This window comes from Podarcis filfolensis, assembly GCF_964270895.1.
Source record: "Podarcis filfolensis genome assembly, chromosome: 8".
Lineage (NCBI taxonomy): Eukaryota > Metazoa > Chordata > Lepidosauria > Squamata > Lacertidae > Podarcis > Podarcis filfolensis.
Window position 1 is genome coordinate 28,991,228 of NC_139611.1, and position 18,707 is coordinate 29,009,934.

An 18,707-nucleotide genomic window follows, 5' to 3' on the forward strand; every position below is an offset into this window, starting at 1 on the left:
TTAATGTTTGATTTTATCAATATTTTTAACGAACATTTCATATTCTATGTAAACTGCTTAGAGGTTATGTATGATTAAACAGCATATAAATCCTGTTAAATAAAATAATAAACAATATTAAATCAGGCTAAAAGATAACCTAAGGTGGAGGGGAGGAAAAAACTTGATGTTGAAATTCATGGGATCTGCAACTGGTGAAAATCTCCAAGACTGAATGTGGGAGGCATTCAAATGACGCTCTGCTAAATGATAGAAATCAAACCTAACAGAGCTCCTAACAGAGCTTCCCTTGAATGTCAGCAACCTTCTCACACTTTCCTTTTCGAGGCTTTGATCAGATTGAAGCTTCATGGCTTGCACACTATTTTGTGACATTTTGATTGCCCTAATAAAGGTATTGCTCTAGTGTGGATTTCAGAATTTAAAAGACCGCAAGTTTCACCTCTCAGCTGGACTCGTGTTGCTTAATGGCGCCCATGTTGTTTAATTGTTCCGCACTAGATTGAGATTCATACGACTTTCCTTTCGCATCACTGGGTTACTTTTTCAATTACATTTAAGAGAGGGCCACAGTGGAACTAGAAGTTGTGTAAATCCACTTGGCAGTACTTATTTTTTTATTTTACGCTTGTCAACCAGTAGGACATAGTGGATCCTTCAAATGACTCTATTCCATAGGAATTTCAGTATGTAATTAAAGACTAAAAAAACAGTTCTGAGTTCTGTATATGCAGGCAAATAACTTTTATCGCTTTAAAAATTTCCAGCAATGGCCTGTTGCTGATTCCTTTAAAAATCAGGAGGCAATGGAGGCAATGGAGGGGGATCTGGCAGAACACTTTCTTTGTAACTTGCCAGCCGACAGAAAACACAATTGATTTCTACTTTGTCTTCATCATTGTGGAAGAGCAGGAAAGACTTCTTACATTCTTCACACTAGATTTTTTTATATAGAAAAAAATAACATATAAGTGGTTCAGACAAGAGGAATTTCCATTCTAAAAACAAACTGACATGCAAACCCATTTTTGCAAATGCTAATGAATGCTTAGCAGAAACCACTCTATAAGAGACATTCAGCACGTGCTCCTAATTTTTTAGTAGCATTTTACTAGGTGACAGACCATATTGGGTTCACTTAAGTCCCATCAAAATGAGCGGGGCAAGATAAAAATGACTTAATTTCTTGGTTGCAGTGCAGTGCAATCCTGTATGCGTTTAGTCAGAAGCAAGCCCCATTGTGTTTAATGCTGCTTACTTCCAGGAAAGAACAGGATTGTAGCCTTACAACTCAATCCTAACCATGTGTGCTCAGAAGTAAGTTAAGACTGCAATTCCATCTGGAATCAATACATTGTTTCGGCAACCGTATTGCATCCTGCATTTGAGATGCACTGCAGTCAGTCTGTGCAGGGATGACGATGTACCCAGACACATACATATGCGAGCTTGCCTACCTTCCCCCCAAATATTTTTTTGCTGCCATAGGAATGCCATGCTGGTAGCTCTTGTTCCTGTAGGGAAAGGATGTGGGGAAAGCACCAGCTGGCTGCTGGGAGTTATAGTCCAAAAGATCTGGAAGCAGGGAAGGCTGCTGTGCACTATGGGATATGCAGCTTCCTGCTATTCAGATGTTCTCCTTTATGATGGTTTCCGATATTCAAGTGTGACATTCAAAACCAGTTCCAGATTTCATCCCTGACTTAAATGATGCTCTGCCCTTCAACATTCTTTGATCCAAAGGCTGTGAAATGCACCTGTGGCTCGCAGAATGGACTTTAGGGCACATAGGATTCTGAGGTTGGGGTTTCCTTTTCTGAGGAAAAGGAGGCAGCATATGGACATACAAATAGAGGGAAACATTCTTGTAGGGTAGTTACATCCAGGAGAGGAATGATAGACTGACCTTTGCTAACTTGGAGCCTCTTGTTCTAATGGCCTGGACCACCACAGGGACTTCATGGGCATCTGCAACATCCCAAACTCTCAAAGTACAGTCCTGAAACAACGGAAGGATTTCTATCAATTTACAGCAGGGATGGGTAACCATTTTCAGGCCAAGGGCCACACCTTTGCATGTCATTGTGGGTGTGACTGGAATGCAAAAGTGGTCGTGGCCAATTTTAAAATATTTAAAATGGAGGGGATCGAGGTATAGGTGGGTGTACAGTTACACATATTTCTTGGCACCACAGACTCATAGCAGGAGGTTCATGAGAATGGTCTTCAAGGTTTTCTCTTTTTTTAGGACAAATTTGTCAGGGTTTTGAGGGGCCCACAAAAAACCTTATGGGATTGAAGTATCACAATGAGGTATCTACGGAAGCAGTCGGGGAGTGGGAGGAAGACAGCCACTGAACTATGTTTCCAATTATTTAACTAAGCTTACTGATGATACCTTTGAGGCAGATACAAGCCACTTCTTGTTGCTACTCAAGGCAATGTCTGTCACCCAATCTGCATGACCCTGCAAAGAAACAGTTTTCCGATTACACAAAAATGGGATCTAGTTCACCCTTAAGACATTTGTAGAGAACCAAGTCCTACTGAACTAAGTGCAACATGCCTCTGAGTAAGCATGCTTATGGTTGCACTATTAGTTTCATTGTTATTTTATTTCAATACCACTGAAGGCCTTTTTCTGTTGTGAACGTCACAGATGAAAACTGCTCAGAGGTGCATTATAAGATGTATTCTACATTCAAGATCTTTGGGGTGTGAGTCTTTTGTGACTCTCTGAGGGGGGGGAACCCCATATGTTTCTGGCATAATCTAATCAATATTTTGTATTTTTTTCTTAAGCACTTACATACAATTTTAATATATTATTTTAAATATAATATCTTCCATAGAACTTCATAGTGAACAGTTTTAATTACTGTTATGGAAGAACTATGGTTTTGTTCCCCTTTTCCGGCCGATGCATTTGTCATTCTGTCCGTTATGAGAAGGGGAGCAGCCCTACAAGAAAGGGGCCTCCTGCCAGGGTGGAAGTTCTGTTCTGATGCACACAAACATTGCCACCATTCCCTCCCATGGCACCCACAGGTGTCAGGGTTCAGCCCTGCACATTTGTTTTGTTTCTATATTGGCCAGAAAGCGAAGCTTCCACTCCCATGTGGTGCTGAGAAACATTGACAGGAAAGGGAAGGGAGAAGGTGGAGGCTGCCTTTTTAAAAAAGAAAAAATATGGGACTGTCCCACTGCCTAGGAAGCTTTGAAGTGGGGAGTAAAGCAACTGGAGATGCTTTGCCTGTGAGTTTTAGTGTGTGTGTGTGTGTGTGAGAGAGAGAGACCTGTGTTACATTTTGTTTTCTGTGTGGGATTTGTGTATTTCATATGTGCGTGCTTTCAGGGAGGGGAGGGGAGGGGAGGGGAGTTCTCTGAGCACCATCACTTTTCCTTCCACGAAGTTGAATTGCCTTCTGGAGGCAAATACGTTTTGGCACTTGGGGCTCAGACCCAACCTCTGCCTTGCAACTCAGTTCCCTGGGCAAGTTATTTGCCTTTCGTGGCTAGCCAGCCTGCAGGGCAGCCATTTCTGTTGTGGTGGTGCCCTGCCTCAGGGCCGGCCCAAGACATTTGGGCACCTGAGGCGAATCACAAACTGGCACTCCTCCCTCCCCCGCCACCAGGGAAGAAGCGAGGAATAAAGATCTAAACAAGGAACAAGGAAGGAGTGAATATCGACATCAAGCACAGGGGGAAATGTCAAAGCATCTTTACCCAAGGGTTGAAGTCAGAATCAAAGGGGCATCACAGGGGATCTACTGTCCTTGTGGATCATGGGTGAGCCAGCCCTGCCCTGTCCACAAGCGTTTCTCAAATTTTGAAATGTGCCCACAGTCCCAAAAGAGGCTGGGGACCCTTAACCAACCTCAAGCATACAGGCCTCACAATATTATGGTTACTTACAAGTGAAAATATTGGGTGTACAATTGCTGTTCAAAAAACTGTGATGCTTGATCATGAACCACCCTAGGAATTATGGCTTAGTTTCCTAGCAACTACAACTCAATGGCTTAGGTGGGAATGTGCAGAATATGGTTTCTGAATTGCACTATCAGGAGATATGTGGGCACTGCCCAGTGGATCAGCTATAAAAGCGGAGAAATTGTCAGTGCTTTAAACATTGTTACTGGATATCAAACATGACATGAAGAGATGGAGGAAAAAAGAGACACCAATTTAATTACTGTATTCTTATAGAAAGAGCATTTTCAAAAAAATTATCTTTCATTTAGGAACTGATCTTGCATAGTCAGTTGGAGTTTCACAGCTAACTTCTACAGAAGCAAAATTAAGTCCTCCTTTGCCCAGGCAAATGCTTACACAGTACCTTTAAACATAGCTTTTTATATGCCTCTTGTGAGTCCCAGATTACAATTGTTTTATCATAACCTCCAGACACCACAAGCGATGCTGAAATATAAAATTATGTCAGGTGACTGCCTTGTGCTTTGTCATTAAATAAACTAAGATTCATTCATGCAGGAAAAAGTGAATGAACATTTGACTTTTAATACAACTGAAATACTGCATTAAGAATACTAAGCCATATCTTTCTATATAATAAAAATGTAAAAATGTCATCACGCAGCTCCCATTGGGAGATTTCTAGACCACATCACAGGCCTGGATTTGCAGTAAGTCATGGCAGGGGAGGGGAGCAAAAGTGAAGGTGTGTTGCAAAACAACTGCGGTAATGGCATGAGAGCGAGAAGGGGGAAAGTGGGGGTTTAAAACAATGGCAGGAGTTTGAGTAAAGTGAGGATGGAAGCATACTTATAGGGGGAAAGTGGCTATTTTAAACAGTGGCAGAGGTTTGAACAGAACAAGCAGGGGCTGACACAGCATCATAGAGCTTGACATTTTATTTCTCTGCTCAGACATGTTCACCTAACAATAGATCTTAATGAGCTTATCTATTAAGGAGTGTTCTAGAAGGCTGACTGAACAACAATCTACCGTAAGTCATCAAGTTCAGTCTACCTCAATTAAACGAGCAACCTTTTAATCAAAACGGAAAATCATTTCATTCTGAAAGTTGAGAACTTAATTAGTGGTTTGAGCATGACCCCTGTGACTCATCTGAAATAAACACACTTTTCTTTCACATTTATACATTTACGTAGAAGGTGCCATTATATGACATTTCACATTACTCACCATCCTTACTAATATCACAGCAGCCAACTATTCCTATGTGGCCCTGATCCAAAATAATGGGTCCATGGGAACGGAACTCCCCTGTCCTGATATCCCATAACTTTACGACTTCATCCCAACCTGCTGTGCACAAATAATGGCCATCCATGGAGAAACGGCAATCTGCAATTGCATTGGTGTGTGCCCTGAAAAAGATGTGCAGATACCATCAAATTTACAGTGTTGACTCTTCTGTAGGGCAGAATATTTGACCTCAGCCCTGGTACTGCAGAAAAAACCCAGTTACTGGTCAGTTGCTGCTCTTTCTGGCTATCCTCATAGCTGCAAATGCTTTTTGTCCCAGGCACACAATGCCCTCCAAAGGCTAGCTTTGGAGAATCACCTGTGAAGTGCAGGTAAAAGTAACGCTAGTCTGGACATGGTAGATAAGGAGAAAAGATGAGTTGGGGCCAAGGATGTTCTGAGTGCAAACAGACATACTTTAAAAAATGGACTCCTGTTTTTTTTCTTTCTCAGAAAAACGGTTTGGCTTCAAAAAAGAAAAAAAAAAGAAGTGCTATGAAATTAATGAAACAAACACTCTTTCATTAAAGGACCATTTTGTTAATATTTTTTAAAATTATATCTGGAAAAGCATTAAAAAACAGATAGTGTGGATATACTGAGCTTTGGTAGATTCAGCTGCCTGATACGTCACTGCCAAAATCAAAACAATACTGCTCGAAAAGTAGATAAAATCTTTTGAAAAGCTGAACTCTCAGCACTCACAAGTGGGAAAACACAGGAGGGTGGCTATTATGTGGATGGGCCTCCCATAAAATGAGTGTGAAAAGTAGATTCCAAAATTAACATCTAGTTTAGTGGAAGTGGCCACATTACCCATTTAACTGCTACGGATTTTACACTAATAGGAAGCAGACTTCACGAGAGCCACACCAGTAGCTGCTTCGCTGTCTCTTTTACCGCTCAATTGTGACTGTGGTAGACTGTGCTATAATATCCCAGAATTTTAAAGACATGTCAGATGACACCGTAGCTATTCGTTGGTTCTGAGGATCAAAACGACATCTTCTCACTGTGCTTCTGTGATACTCTGAAAGAAAGAAACACTCCAAGAAACAGGCTGCAAGCACTTTGGACAAGGTTAGAGCTACCAGCTACTCTGATGGTTACTCACATCTGAGTTTCAGCTTATTGTCATGGTTTTGTTTTTTTAATGTACGTCTCTATAGTTCCAAAACACAGCAGGAACTGAAACACTTGCACACACAATAACTAAGCATCTAAGTATGGGACAAAATGTCAGTTTAATAATGCTGAAGTAGTGACAGTAATACTGTCTTATTATTTTTTTTGGAGTCAGTTTACCCACGCGCCCACCACTTGATTCCCAATTTATTCAACTTTTAGCAATTTTACACATCAAAAACTAGCCTTAGAATTCACTCTGTTAATTCAATTGGCTCAATTTTGTGCCATAGGAATGTGTCCTCAGGAGATATATGTGGTGTGTGGTGGGTCAGTCTGGATGATACCCATTGGTCCCTTCTAAACCTGTGATCCTGTGCGAGGTTAGAATCTACATGAGGAAACCTGGTAAACTGGTCAGACTAGTTCCTTTGTTAAGGTCATGGCCTTAAGTACTGCTATTTACATGTCCGAAGAGGTTGCCATAGAGACAAATGGACGGGCCGTTTTCCAACTCACCTGGCTTGATGTCATCCTAGGATGGGGAACAATAGGCTAAGGGGGGGGCTGTGCATGTGTGAATTTTGGCAGACACTGGAAGCTGGAAACTGCAGAGACATGTCTTGCTCTGTGCTGGACTCAAAAACTGTGACTTGAGGCTTCCCTAGTACATTAAGATCTGTTGGGGTGTTCATGCTGCGAGCCTCTCCATCCTATGCTTAGATCAGGGGTAGGCAACCTAAGGCCCGGGGGCCAGATGCGGCCCAATCGCCTTCTAAATCTGGCCCACAGACGGTTCGGGAATCAGCGTGTTTTTACATGACTAGAATGTGTCCTTTTATTTAAAATGCACCTCTGGGTTATTTGTGGGGCCTGCCTGGTGTTTTTACACGAGTATAATGTGTGCTTTTATTTAAAATGCATCTCTGGGTTATTTGTGGGGCATAGGAATTCATTCATTCCCCCCCCCCAAAAAAAATATATAGTCCGGCCCACCACATGGTCTGAGGGACAGTGGACCAGCCCATTGCTAAAAAAGGTTACTGACCCCTGGCTTAGATCATATATGTTTCAATAAAACCATATATTCAAAAGATACCACAGTATATCCATTGGCCGCATTTAAAGGAAACCAGACTCTAGGTAAGCACAGACACCTGTGGAATATCTTGCTACTCAGAGATTGGGGTGCATGCAACAATGTATACACACATAATTTCATTGGGTATTTGGCAAACAGTGCTTGCCATTTATAGCCATATGTGCATTAGTTGTCATGATAAACCATGTAAATAGGGTCACTGACGCTTTCAGCTGTGCTGTGTGCTGTAATGTGCTCTACAACAAAGCAATAGAGCAGAACTAAAACATTTAACAATGTATTAAACAGTATGTACAAAGACATGCTCCTTCTAGGGTGATATTTAAGAAATCCATATATACTCTAGATTCAGGTAAACATGTACCAATATGCAAACGGGCAGGGGCACAGCCAAACAGAATCGTATCCTGTACACGTCCCACTGAAGCGAGAGGCATGTGTACGTCTGGGAGTCATTCAACAGGTATAAAGAAAAGGATCGTGACAAAGTTTTAAAAATGTTACCTCTGACATATGCCACCTTTTTCGCATCTTCTACACCACAAATGAATAAAGCATTTTCCAAATCTGAACTGGAGGCGACGTATTTGCCATCGTGAGAAATATGGCATGAAGTCACAAGGCCATCCTGCTCTAGAGTCCACTGGAGAAGAGAAGAGAAGCCCTTGAGGTTATGCTTTTAGGGTTAACGATCAGCCAAGGACCAAACTTATACTCACATCAGCCCAGATGCAGCTCAAGTTGCTTGTGACTGAGACCAAGGCGACACTCCCACCATGTACCTGGCAGCGTGCAGAGGGCAGACTGGATCACGCTCACGGGTTTTAAAAAAAGAATATTTAACTCACTTCTAAGCATTTATACAAGATGTGACTGGAAAGTTCGGTGAACGGTCACAGAAATCGGACAGCGAGAAATACTCAAACATACAACCAGCATCGGAAACCCACAAAATGCTCAAAATTGTGTACAGAGATGAAGCTGTAACCTGAAAGACAGTGTATGAGTGGTTTAAGCGTTTCCACGAAGGTCGGCAAACCATCGAAGATGTCCAAACTGCTGTGACAAGGGAACTGAAAGCAGTATGAAAAGAGGACTTCTCCAGAAGTTTCCAACAGTTCTACAAACCTTGTCAACGCTGCATTGTATCAGAGGGGGCCTACTTTGAAGCCCTGTAAGCTGTGTATGTTCGAATATTTCTCGCTGTCCGATTTCTGTGACCATTCACCGAACTTTCCGGTCACACCTTGTATTTATGCCTCAGAACATTCTGAGATAAGGCTATGGTTCACGCCCGCCCCAGTCCTGTTTAGTAGGAACAGTAAGTACTGAAAGCTTAACCCTGGTCAGAGCCAGAATCCTGGTCAGAGACAGAAATCATATATGAATACATGAAATGCAGCACACGTTTATCTTTTGCTATATTTTTTTTATTGTTTTGGTTTTTAAATCACATGATCAAAATCTGTACCAATTGAATTAGACCATTAGGGTGGAACGAAACATTACACACAAATGAATTTAACCCATTCTTATGGAAGGCCCTCCACATGAACGCTTGCTTGACAACCATTCAGATATTTCATGCTGGTTGGTGCCAAAGACCTTTCTGTTTTCCCAGGACTTTCACTCTAAGGTGTTCTGTCACTGGCTGCTGTTTTCACGCAGTTTCTGACTGTATGCTTAATTTTTAAAATTATATTTCTGATTTTTGTTAGCTTATCCTTGGAATCTGTTTGAAGCCCAGGCAGAAATCCCCACAGAAAAATCAACGTTTGTTCAAGAAATGTCGTTTTGGGAGGAGTTGATTTGCAGCAGACAAGTGCTGAGATCACTGTATTATTGTTATTTATTAAATTTATATACCAACCTTTATCTGAAGATCACAGGCCGGTTGACAACATAAAAACACAAAATGTATAACATAATAGTAATAAAAAAACTATAACCCCACTACCACCAATTTTCACTGCAAGAAGCTTCACCAAACTATTCCCCCATTGCAAATGACTGCATGTGTTTGCAAGGATAAACATGTGAGTAAGAGGGAAGTTTAGTTTCTAGTGATTAAATAGGGAGTTTTTAATTAAAAAATCAATACATACAAGCACTTTCCCTGTTTCCGTATCCCAGGCCCTTAGACTTTTATCATATGATGCTGTTATCAACCTAAAACAATAAACACATTTACATGTTGAAAGACAGCAAAAATGTTTGATTCATGCTAATTATCATCATCATCATCATCATCATTATTATTATTAAGATAGCAATAACAAATAGCTTATGAATGTGCTTTATGCTCCGCTCCCATATTCTGGAAAGATTCATCCTCCATCATATATAGTATTTAGTGCTTCTGCTTGTTCCCTGCCTCAAAAACACGAGTTGGAATGGTTTTCTGCTTAACCTGGGATTTCTAGGCGTGGGTCCAAGCGGTTTCCCCCTTGCCCAGCTCCTTTCGCAGGGAAAACCTGCTCTTTAGTGCAAAATAGAAGCAAATGTCAATCTGGAGAAAACCCTAATTGTGTTTGCTCCAATTGACTGCTAAAGAGCTGTTTTTCCTTTGGGAAAGTAGCGGGAAAGGAGGAAGCATGGATAAGCCCTCAGTATAAGAGAAATGACACTATAGATATGTCTTCAAATACTATAGCTCCATTTTGTTCATTAGAGTTACACTCAAACTGGAAACTGGGATGTTCCACATTTGCAAATCAACTGGTCCCCTCTCTCTTTTATGTGATGTGCTTATGGAGGAAGCAGAAAACCCTGGGAAGCAGGAAAATACAAACCGCTCACGCGGCTCATAAGATAATTTAAGGGGGAAAAGTCATATGACTTAGTTGTGGCCACTGGGTAGGATGGAATTGTTTCTCAAAATCCCTGTGCCAGCCCACTTTTAAAGTAGCAACAAAAATGTCTGCCCCTATAGCAATTAAGGAGCAGAGCCAGGAGTAATGTAACTTAGGAGGAATCCTATGTTCTCTGGGGCCTTGTTCCTTCCCCCTGTGTAACATTATGCAGAAGCGGCATACATTAAATCTCTCCCACTGAAGTTAATGGACAGCCCCAGACAACCACTTTCCTCAGTCCCACAGCATCAGGAGCCCAACTAATTCTGCAAGCCTCCACAGCCCATCACCGCATGGTTGCAAGGTGGCTCTGGAGAAATTGTACCTTGTGTATTAAGGCCTGCTGAATGGAGCCACATCACTCTCAGAGTCATAGACTTCCATAAGTCACAAGTCTGTGCCGTTCCATTGGCCCACACTTCCAAGTTAGCTCTGACTGGCTGTGCCCCTGGGTGCTATACACAATGCTAAGAGAGCAGGAAGGCTGGGATCCTGGGAGGCTGATGAAGCCAATCCGTCTTCTGCAGTGCCTGTGCGGTAGTGCAGTTGCTGTCCGGAGTTGGTCACTCAGGTCACTCCAGTCCTGCTATGCCCTCACCTGATTGGCTTACAGTAGAATTCCAGAATTAGCCAATCATGTGCAGCCCATTGTGCAAATAATGTATATAAAGCAGATACTTTGAGGGGACTTTCATTCATTCCTCCTCACCACTATGAGCTGAATAAAGAGCATGAAATCACTTTGCGACTCTGAGTATATTTCAGTGCTCTTTCACACTAATCGTCCCGGAAGCTTCTGGTGCTGCTCTGTATGAGTTTACTCTATTACAGTGGTACCTTGGTTCTCAAACTTAATCTGTTCCAGAAGTCCGTTCCAAAACCAAAGTGTTCCAAAACTAATTTTTTTCTTCCCTGCACTGATGATAGTCATTGTTTGGATGGGGGGCTTTTATCCATTTCCACAGTCACACAATCAGTCAGTAGCTGAACTGGGTTCCACACAATCACAAAAACAAATTAACAGAAAAAGCCTCAAAAACGAAAACAAAAAATAAATAGCAAAAACAAAAGCGCCAAACTTAATCCATTCCAGAAGTCCATTTGACTTCTGAAACGTCTGAAAACCAAGGCACAGCTTCTGATTGGTGCAAAGGCCCCAGAAACAATAGCCGACAGCTGCAATGGATGTTCAGCTTCCGAAAAATGTTCAAAAACTGGAACACTTATTTCCGGGTTTTTGGAGTTTGAGAACCAAAGCATTTGAGAACCAAGTCATTTGAAAATCAAGGTACCACTGTATAGGCATTTCTGCTCTTCCTTGACCATGCAACCATCTCCTCTTGCAAAGAATATAAAATACTCTGTTCACACAGACACCCAGCAGAATGGGAGTGGTTGGCATGGTCTGATGATGAGTGTTTTGAGGAAGCATTTGGGCCACAGCAGGTCTTGAGCTTTCTCCTAGGTAGACCTTGCACTTCCCATGCTTGTTTCCCACCTATTGTGCTCTGGGAGTTGTGACTGGAACAGTCCTCCTTTCTTCCCTGTTGGCCTGCTTGGCAAAAGGCTAGCTGCTGCAGACGGCTTGTGTTTGCGCTGCCAGACAATTTGTACCCATGTCAGACAGCCCTGGAGTCTGTGGCAGCTGCCCTCCTTCCAACTGCAACACGGCGGAGAAGCAACTGCGTCTCGTGCTGGTTGCCTGGTTTTCCGTGCATAGAGTAGGCAGGAAGACATTCAAGCTTCACCACATCCTTCCTTATATCATGGGGTCATTCAGCTGTCGCCCCCGCATGGCTAATATGGGGTTGTTGTTGGGAAACGGGGCAGGATTGCCAGAGATGCAGTCGCTGCACTGTTGTTGTTGCTGCTATTATGGCTTTTGTTCCTATGGCGACTGTTGAAATGTTGCCTCTGCTGCTGATGGCTGTGCACAGAATCCCAACGATGGAGTGATGGATGCCTGATGTACTGAGACCACAGGATTGAGCTGTCATTGGACTCAATTTAGAATTTGCGTGCTATTCTGAATATGAGGTTTTCTGGGGCTAGCTTTCCTGTGCATTTTCCGGCAGCTGATGTTGCTTGGTAACTGCTCTGTCATTGACACAGCAGTAAGAAAAAAAAAGCACTAAGGTCCATTATACAACAAAGATATTCAATTATATTTATCCCAAGGTGGATAAGTATCTATATTTGTCTCCCACTGTTTATTTTTGGGCACCCTCCATTAGACCAAAATAACCATTTTTCTTGACTAATCCAGAATGTAAGCACTGTTATCCTAATGGCCTTTCAGTATTTTGACAACTAATGCAGTGGTCTGGTCTGCGCATCCTGTTAAACCATAAAAGGCATTTAGCTCTGGTGTAAGATGAATGAGCAGTAAGCTGGTTCATGTAGCTTAAAAGTCCCAGCTACTCCTGGCCACTCTATGCCATGAGCAAAAAACCGCAAAGTCTCGACTTGATGTGTCGTCTGAACTCAGGCTCAGCTTGTGAGTTATTTTCTCTTCGATGAGCAGTAGCCCAGGTTTGTTCTTGGTTTAGCACTCATGGGTTGTTGGGAGAAACAAGCAGGCCAGGTTCAGATGACAGGACAATGTAAAATTTGTGATTTGTTTCGGCACAGTCAGGAGCAAAGAAGGAGCAAAAAAGGGATTTTTGAGCATGCTGGGCATTGGCGTGAAATTGCAGTTAAACATTAGGTATGGTTTAACGTGGCATGAAGATGATTTTGTTATCATGCTTGTTTGCTTTCCTCTTATCTATAACCAGTTTGGATAGCTAATGTCTCTTCTAAATTAATTAGCCATAATGTGAAAGCATTGATTTAATTGGATATATATTCTGATTTGCATCGCTGTTGTCTTTTAATGAAAAGAGTTTAAAAAAAACCACACTGGTTTATAGAAACTCTTCATGCTTCTTAGCTGGCTCTCCACTCAGCTCTGACAACAGTTGCACTGACGTCTTAAATTCAGCAATGTGGCAAATAAATGTGGGAGCAAAAGGAGGATTAGTTTATCTCCGTCCCTTGAAGATGGCTCTGCAAAACTGTACATCTTCACACAAAATTTTCTTCTCATATCAGCTGCACTCACTGAATGCATCTGATCTCTGCAAGTGGCATGATGATGGTGTCTGGTGAGACCCCAGCCACCCCACCATCTTCCATTTGTCCCAATATGAACTCATGGAGTAGCACTGCAGATATATGCTCCTCTCTTGGCTCCTCCACATTGCAGCAGCCAGGCTCAGTGGCAATACTCTCTCCCAAGGAATAATTGTTACATCTCTTGCAGCAAATACAACAGTTTTGTGGCACCTTAAAGACTGGCATCTATAATATGACATAAGCTTTTGCGGACTTCATTACATGTGGTAGTAATACTACATCAACACTGAGTTAAAATCTAATTAATCTATTTACTTTTTTTTAATAAAAAAGATTCAAGTATTTTATAAGATATATGTAACAACACAGCCGTGGTAATAATTTTTCCTACTGGCTTTCTAAGGCAGGACTGCATTGACCATTCTGTTTTGTCATCATTCTTTTCCCTGTTCCTATAAACCCACTTGCTGAATATAATTAGTTCCGTGGCTTACTAATTAATATATAAAATGCAACAGTGTTATCACCTTTTATTATCAGGACTCAGGCAGCATTCAGAAATGGGCCCAGTGTGCTCACCTTCAAAGGTCTGAATACAGACAGCACCGGCAATATCCTTCAAGAAAGAAAGATAAACTTGGTTATTCAGTAGTGTGTTCAGACTGAAAAAGACAATGAAGGCTAATTCATAGCACATATTTTTTCACTTAATTATTCTAAATAGTTCTGCTTATAAGCTGCCTGCAGAACTTGCATCCGAGAAATCAATTACCTCTGTTTACCTGATGAAGCCACATGATACACTGGCTGCATGATACATTTATCTCTTCAAAAAGAACTATTTTGGGCTATTTGAAGGCAAATGCAACCACACAGGGCATAAATTGTATTCTTATTCTCTGCCCAGTGCCTCAGGTTCAGAGGTACCCAAAATGCAAAAGTGGAATGTTTCCCCCACATTTCCATTTATATTATTTATAGCTTCTAACCTTTCTACTCTTTTTTTAAACATAATATATACCGAACCATCACCACACCCTACAAAAATGAGCTCTGCAGGCCAAGCGTTCATTGTGCAAGTAGTGGGAAAGTTACCACTTTAATTTGGCAAGTAAAATTGTGTCAAATACTTTACAGTTCAATCCTATATATGTCATTTCAGAAATAAATTCCACTGAGTATAATGGGACTTACTCCAAGCTGAGTGTGCAAAGGAGTGCAACCTTAGAGAGAGTGTATGTTTGGTACTTTCAACAATGATTCACTTAACCTTTGTGCTAATATGATAAATTACAGTTTAGACTTCAGAGCAATATGATCAATTAGATTTCTTGCTTCAGGTCTGTAACAAGCTTACCCAGAGTTTCACTGTGCTGTCATAAGAGCCTGAAAGAACTTTTGTTTCATCAAAACAGAAATGACAGGAGGTCACAGCTGCTGAATGTCCTTTTAAAATTTTAAAATGAATCTGTGAAAGAACAGAGTATCTCATGTTATCTTCTGTCAATGTTTTTTTTGTAGATACACCACTCAAGAACAGGGCTGTACAAAGTGTAATTAGAAATACCTTCTGTTCTGTCAGTTTCTCTCTTGCACGTCCACTGAAGCCAATTTACATGAATCCTGGGCAAATGGCTCATTGGAGTCTATTTTAAATCTCTCCACATGTGAACTGGTTCCTGGTAGCTGCTGATGGTTGTGTGAAGTGGTTGCCACTGGCACCCTAACATTTTTATTTGGGTCTGAAGAAAGGTGCTACATGACACCCCTGATACTTTATTTTAACCAGGACTGCAATCCTAATCCCATTTCCCGGGGAGTAAACCCTATTGAATGCAATAGGGCTTACTCCTGAGCAGACATGGTTAGAATTGCACTCTGAGTGACTTTTAAGAGATTTCCTTATCAGGTGACTACCAACATTTCTTCGATGAAAATAGGGATGTCTCATTCCATAACGATAACTTTACTATTTATACCCCCACACATCTTACTGGGTTGCCTCAACCACTCTGGGCAGCTTCCAACATATAGAAAAACATAATTAAACATTTAAAAAACCCTTCTCTATACAGGATTGCCTTCAGACGGCAGGGGGGTTCAGATAACGCCATACCCTCCAACATTTCTCCAATGAAAATAGGGGTATCTTAAGGAAAAGCGGGACATTCCGGGATCAAATCAGAAACCAGAACTACTTCTCTAAATCAGGGACGTTCCTGGAAAATAGGGACACCTGGAGGGTCCACAGTCCTACTCAGAATTAGATCTATGGGCGTAGCCAGGATTTGGAGGGGGGCAGGCCTTTTGTTGAGAGTGCAAAACCTCAGTTTACTATGTATATTTATTGATGGAGAGGCAGCTGCCCCTCCCTGCCTACGCTCATGATTAGATCCATTGAAATTAATCAGCAGGCTGGGCATTGTAGGAAGTGATATAAATATAAAGGAATGTAAGTTGTTTTTATATGCAACAATGGCAGCAAGATTGTTATTGGCTCAAAAATGGAAGCAAGAAGAACTACCTACGAAAGAAGAATGGAGGATGAAACTAATGGACTATGCAGAATTGGATAAACTAACAGGAAGGATTCGAAACCGGCAGGACCAGAAATTCACAGAAGACTGGAGTAAATTTACAGACTATTTGAAAAGTATTTGTGATGATCAGACTACGCTTGTAGGTCTGCAAGAAGTTTTGTGAGGAGTATTATTGGAATTATTGCAAAAATGGATAAGGGGGAGGATGGTTAGTTAAAACAATTAAAGGCAATATGAATTTAAGAAATGCATAAAAGGTGGTCAAAACGGTGGATCATCAGAGGTGCTGATGGAAGTCCAAAAAAAAAAAAAAGATTATATAAGTGATGAAGTTCTGTGGTATGTATTGTAATTTATATGCTAAAATTAATAAAAATTATTATAAATAAAAAGAAATTAATCAGCAGGACTAACTTAAGAGAGGTCTACCCTTAGAACAGGACTAATACCATACCACCCACTAATGCACCGCTTCTTGCAGGAACGAGAAGTCGACAGGTAACTTGCGCCGCCCCCTTATCACGCGGTCCTTACAACTCGCCCCACCCGCTTCGCCTCCGCCACCCCACCTTGGCCAACTTCTCATGGTCCCCCTCCCGGGCCTGCGGCGAGCGGGTCTCGGTGGCCAGGGGGTCGTCCGGGCAGACCATCGGCGGAGGCGCCATCTCCAAGGGCCTTCCCCGACGGCGGAGGCAGCTACTCCGGGGGTCGCTTTCCCTCCTCCTGCTCTTCCGCCGGCGGCGGCCTCCCAAACGCTTAGCAACCGGCCTGGCTCGTGGCTTCTCCCGCCAGCCTCTTCCTCCTCTCCGCCGTCGGGGAAAGAGCCGCCTTCCCCCCGCGCTTCCCCTCTAGGCCTGAGGCGAAGCGGGACGCCCGGATTCCGAGATCACGGAACGCTTCTCGTCTTCCTCCCGGGAAAAGGCTCAGCGCCGCTTATGGGAGCAGAGTTTGCACCTCTGAAAAGAAACCAGGAATTTGTACTCTGCACAAGCCCTGGGGCACTCTTCTTGACGCCTCAGAGCGCGAGTTTTTTTTTTTTAATCATAATCATGATTTTTTAAAAAAAAAACACAAGTATTTTGAGTACAGTAAAGTACTAGGTTTGTCAAAAAGCAATGGCAAACCTAGACAGCTTCTTAAAAAGCAGAGACATCACCTTGCCAACAAAGGTCCATATAGTTAAAGCTATGGTTTTCCCAGTAGTGATGTATGGAAGTGAGAGCTGGACCATAAAGAAGGCTGATCGCCGAAGAATTGATGCTTTTGAATTATGGTGCTGGAGGACACTCTTGAGAGTCCCATGGACTGCAAGAAGATCAAACTTATCCATTCTGAAGGAAATCGGCCCTGAGTGCTCACTGGAAGTTTGATACACAAAACACAACAAAAAAGGAACTTCAGATTTTATGGCCCAAAGCATGGAGCTGAGGGTTTGCTTTGGGTCACACAACTAATCACAAAATCACACACCCAGCCATGGGCATAGCTGCGCCCCCATCAATAAAAATAAATAAAAATACATAGCATACTGAGGTTCTGTGTGCCCCCCCCCAAAACCTGGCTATGCCAGCAGAGTCTCCTCTGTAAACTAAGTCTTGAATCACATCTGAGCCTACACTTCTCTCTTAAAATGCTAGTGTTTTTATTTAGATCTCATTGATGTAGAGGCATGCATTTTTGTATAAACCTTTTTTAAATTTAATTTTGATATATATAAGAGGAGGGGAAGAACAGGAAAAGTCCACATCAATAATGTAGGTATAATAACAAAACCTAACAGTAAGGAAAACAGATCACATCATGCTGATCATTGTAATTTAACAAGGGATCAAATCAAGAGTTCCGTATCTCAAGAGAGTTTGCTGGGTGTTCCTTTTGCAAGTAATGTTTGCCAAAGTATGTTACAAAATCTCACCAAATAGTGGGAAAGGCATCAGGTTTAGCAAGATCCCGCAATGCCTGAAGATGGAACGTAAGCTTTTCAGAAAGAGCCATGTTCCACAGTTTTTGTACTACACCAGGAGGTCCACGTTTTGTAAAGTTTTCAGTTTTTGCACAATGGTCAACTCAGGCAGCTACCACTAAAGAAAGGCAAAATATATTGAAACAGAACATCTTGGTTATTTCCTTTGAAGATGGAGAGAAGGGCCAGCTGCAGTCTCATCTAAATTGCTCCTATTATTGCAGTCCTGGGTCTTGAGGCATTTCCACCATCACTTTATTTATTTCATGAAATTTATACACTGCTTCAATGCAATAAAATAAAATAAAAAATTAAAGATTACAAAAAAAGATAAAATAATAAAATTATTATAAAGTGAAAATAAGTACCACATTCAGGGGCCACATTGGACAAAAGACAAGACATTTGAACTGGTGCTCTGTCTCACTTATGCTAAAGTTTTAATGCTGTTTCCCTAGTATGGACTGAAATAGATTTCAATGGTTTTTTCCTTCCATATTTTATCCTACTGTCTTACCTTCCCATAGATTTTTGTACAGCTGAAACCCTTTATTTCCATGAACTAGGCCCTTTCCAAACCCCATATTTAAGATGATAGCCTCCCAATCTTGCTAGAGGTCTAGTGTGTGGATCTGACCACAGATAGTATCTGATATACTTGCATCTATCCTGCGTCCAGGTCACCAAAGTCCAGATGAAGCTGCTCCTGGGTGACAGGAACATCATAATGAATGAATTCTGATATAGCCTTGTTTCCCATTTTGAGAGGACCCTAC

General features: G+C 41.8%; 1 protein-coding gene across 2 annotated transcripts; it reads right to left on the reverse strand.

Annotated features, from left to right (window-relative positions):
• Positions 1 to 585: 585 nt before the first annotated feature.
• Positions 586 to 16,904, reverse strand: WDR88 (WD repeat domain 88). 2 transcript variants are annotated; one of them, XM_083629099.1, is made up of 11 exons: positions 16,538 to 16,903; positions 14,786 to 14,896; positions 13,956 to 14,044; positions 9,565 to 9,628; positions 7,964 to 8,102; positions 6,133 to 6,262; positions 5,170 to 5,354; positions 4,340 to 4,422; positions 2,399 to 2,467; positions 1,907 to 1,999; positions 586 to 936 (listed from the first exon to the last, which is right to left on the reverse strand). In XM_083629099.1, the coding sequence occupies exons 1-11, from the start codon at positions 16,631 to 16,633 to the stop codon at positions 790 to 792; spliced, it is 1,206 nt and encodes a 401-aa protein (XP_083485225.1). In that variant the 5' UTR covers positions 16,634 to 16,903; the 3' UTR covers positions 586 to 789. The 2 variants fall into 2 exon arrangements, with proteins under 2 accessions (XP_083485225.1, XP_083485226.1); XM_083629100.1 differs by lacking the exon at positions 14,786 to 14,896 and having other exon boundaries at positions 16,538 to 16,904.
• Between the last annotated feature and the right edge of the window lie 1,803 nt (positions 16,905 to 18,707).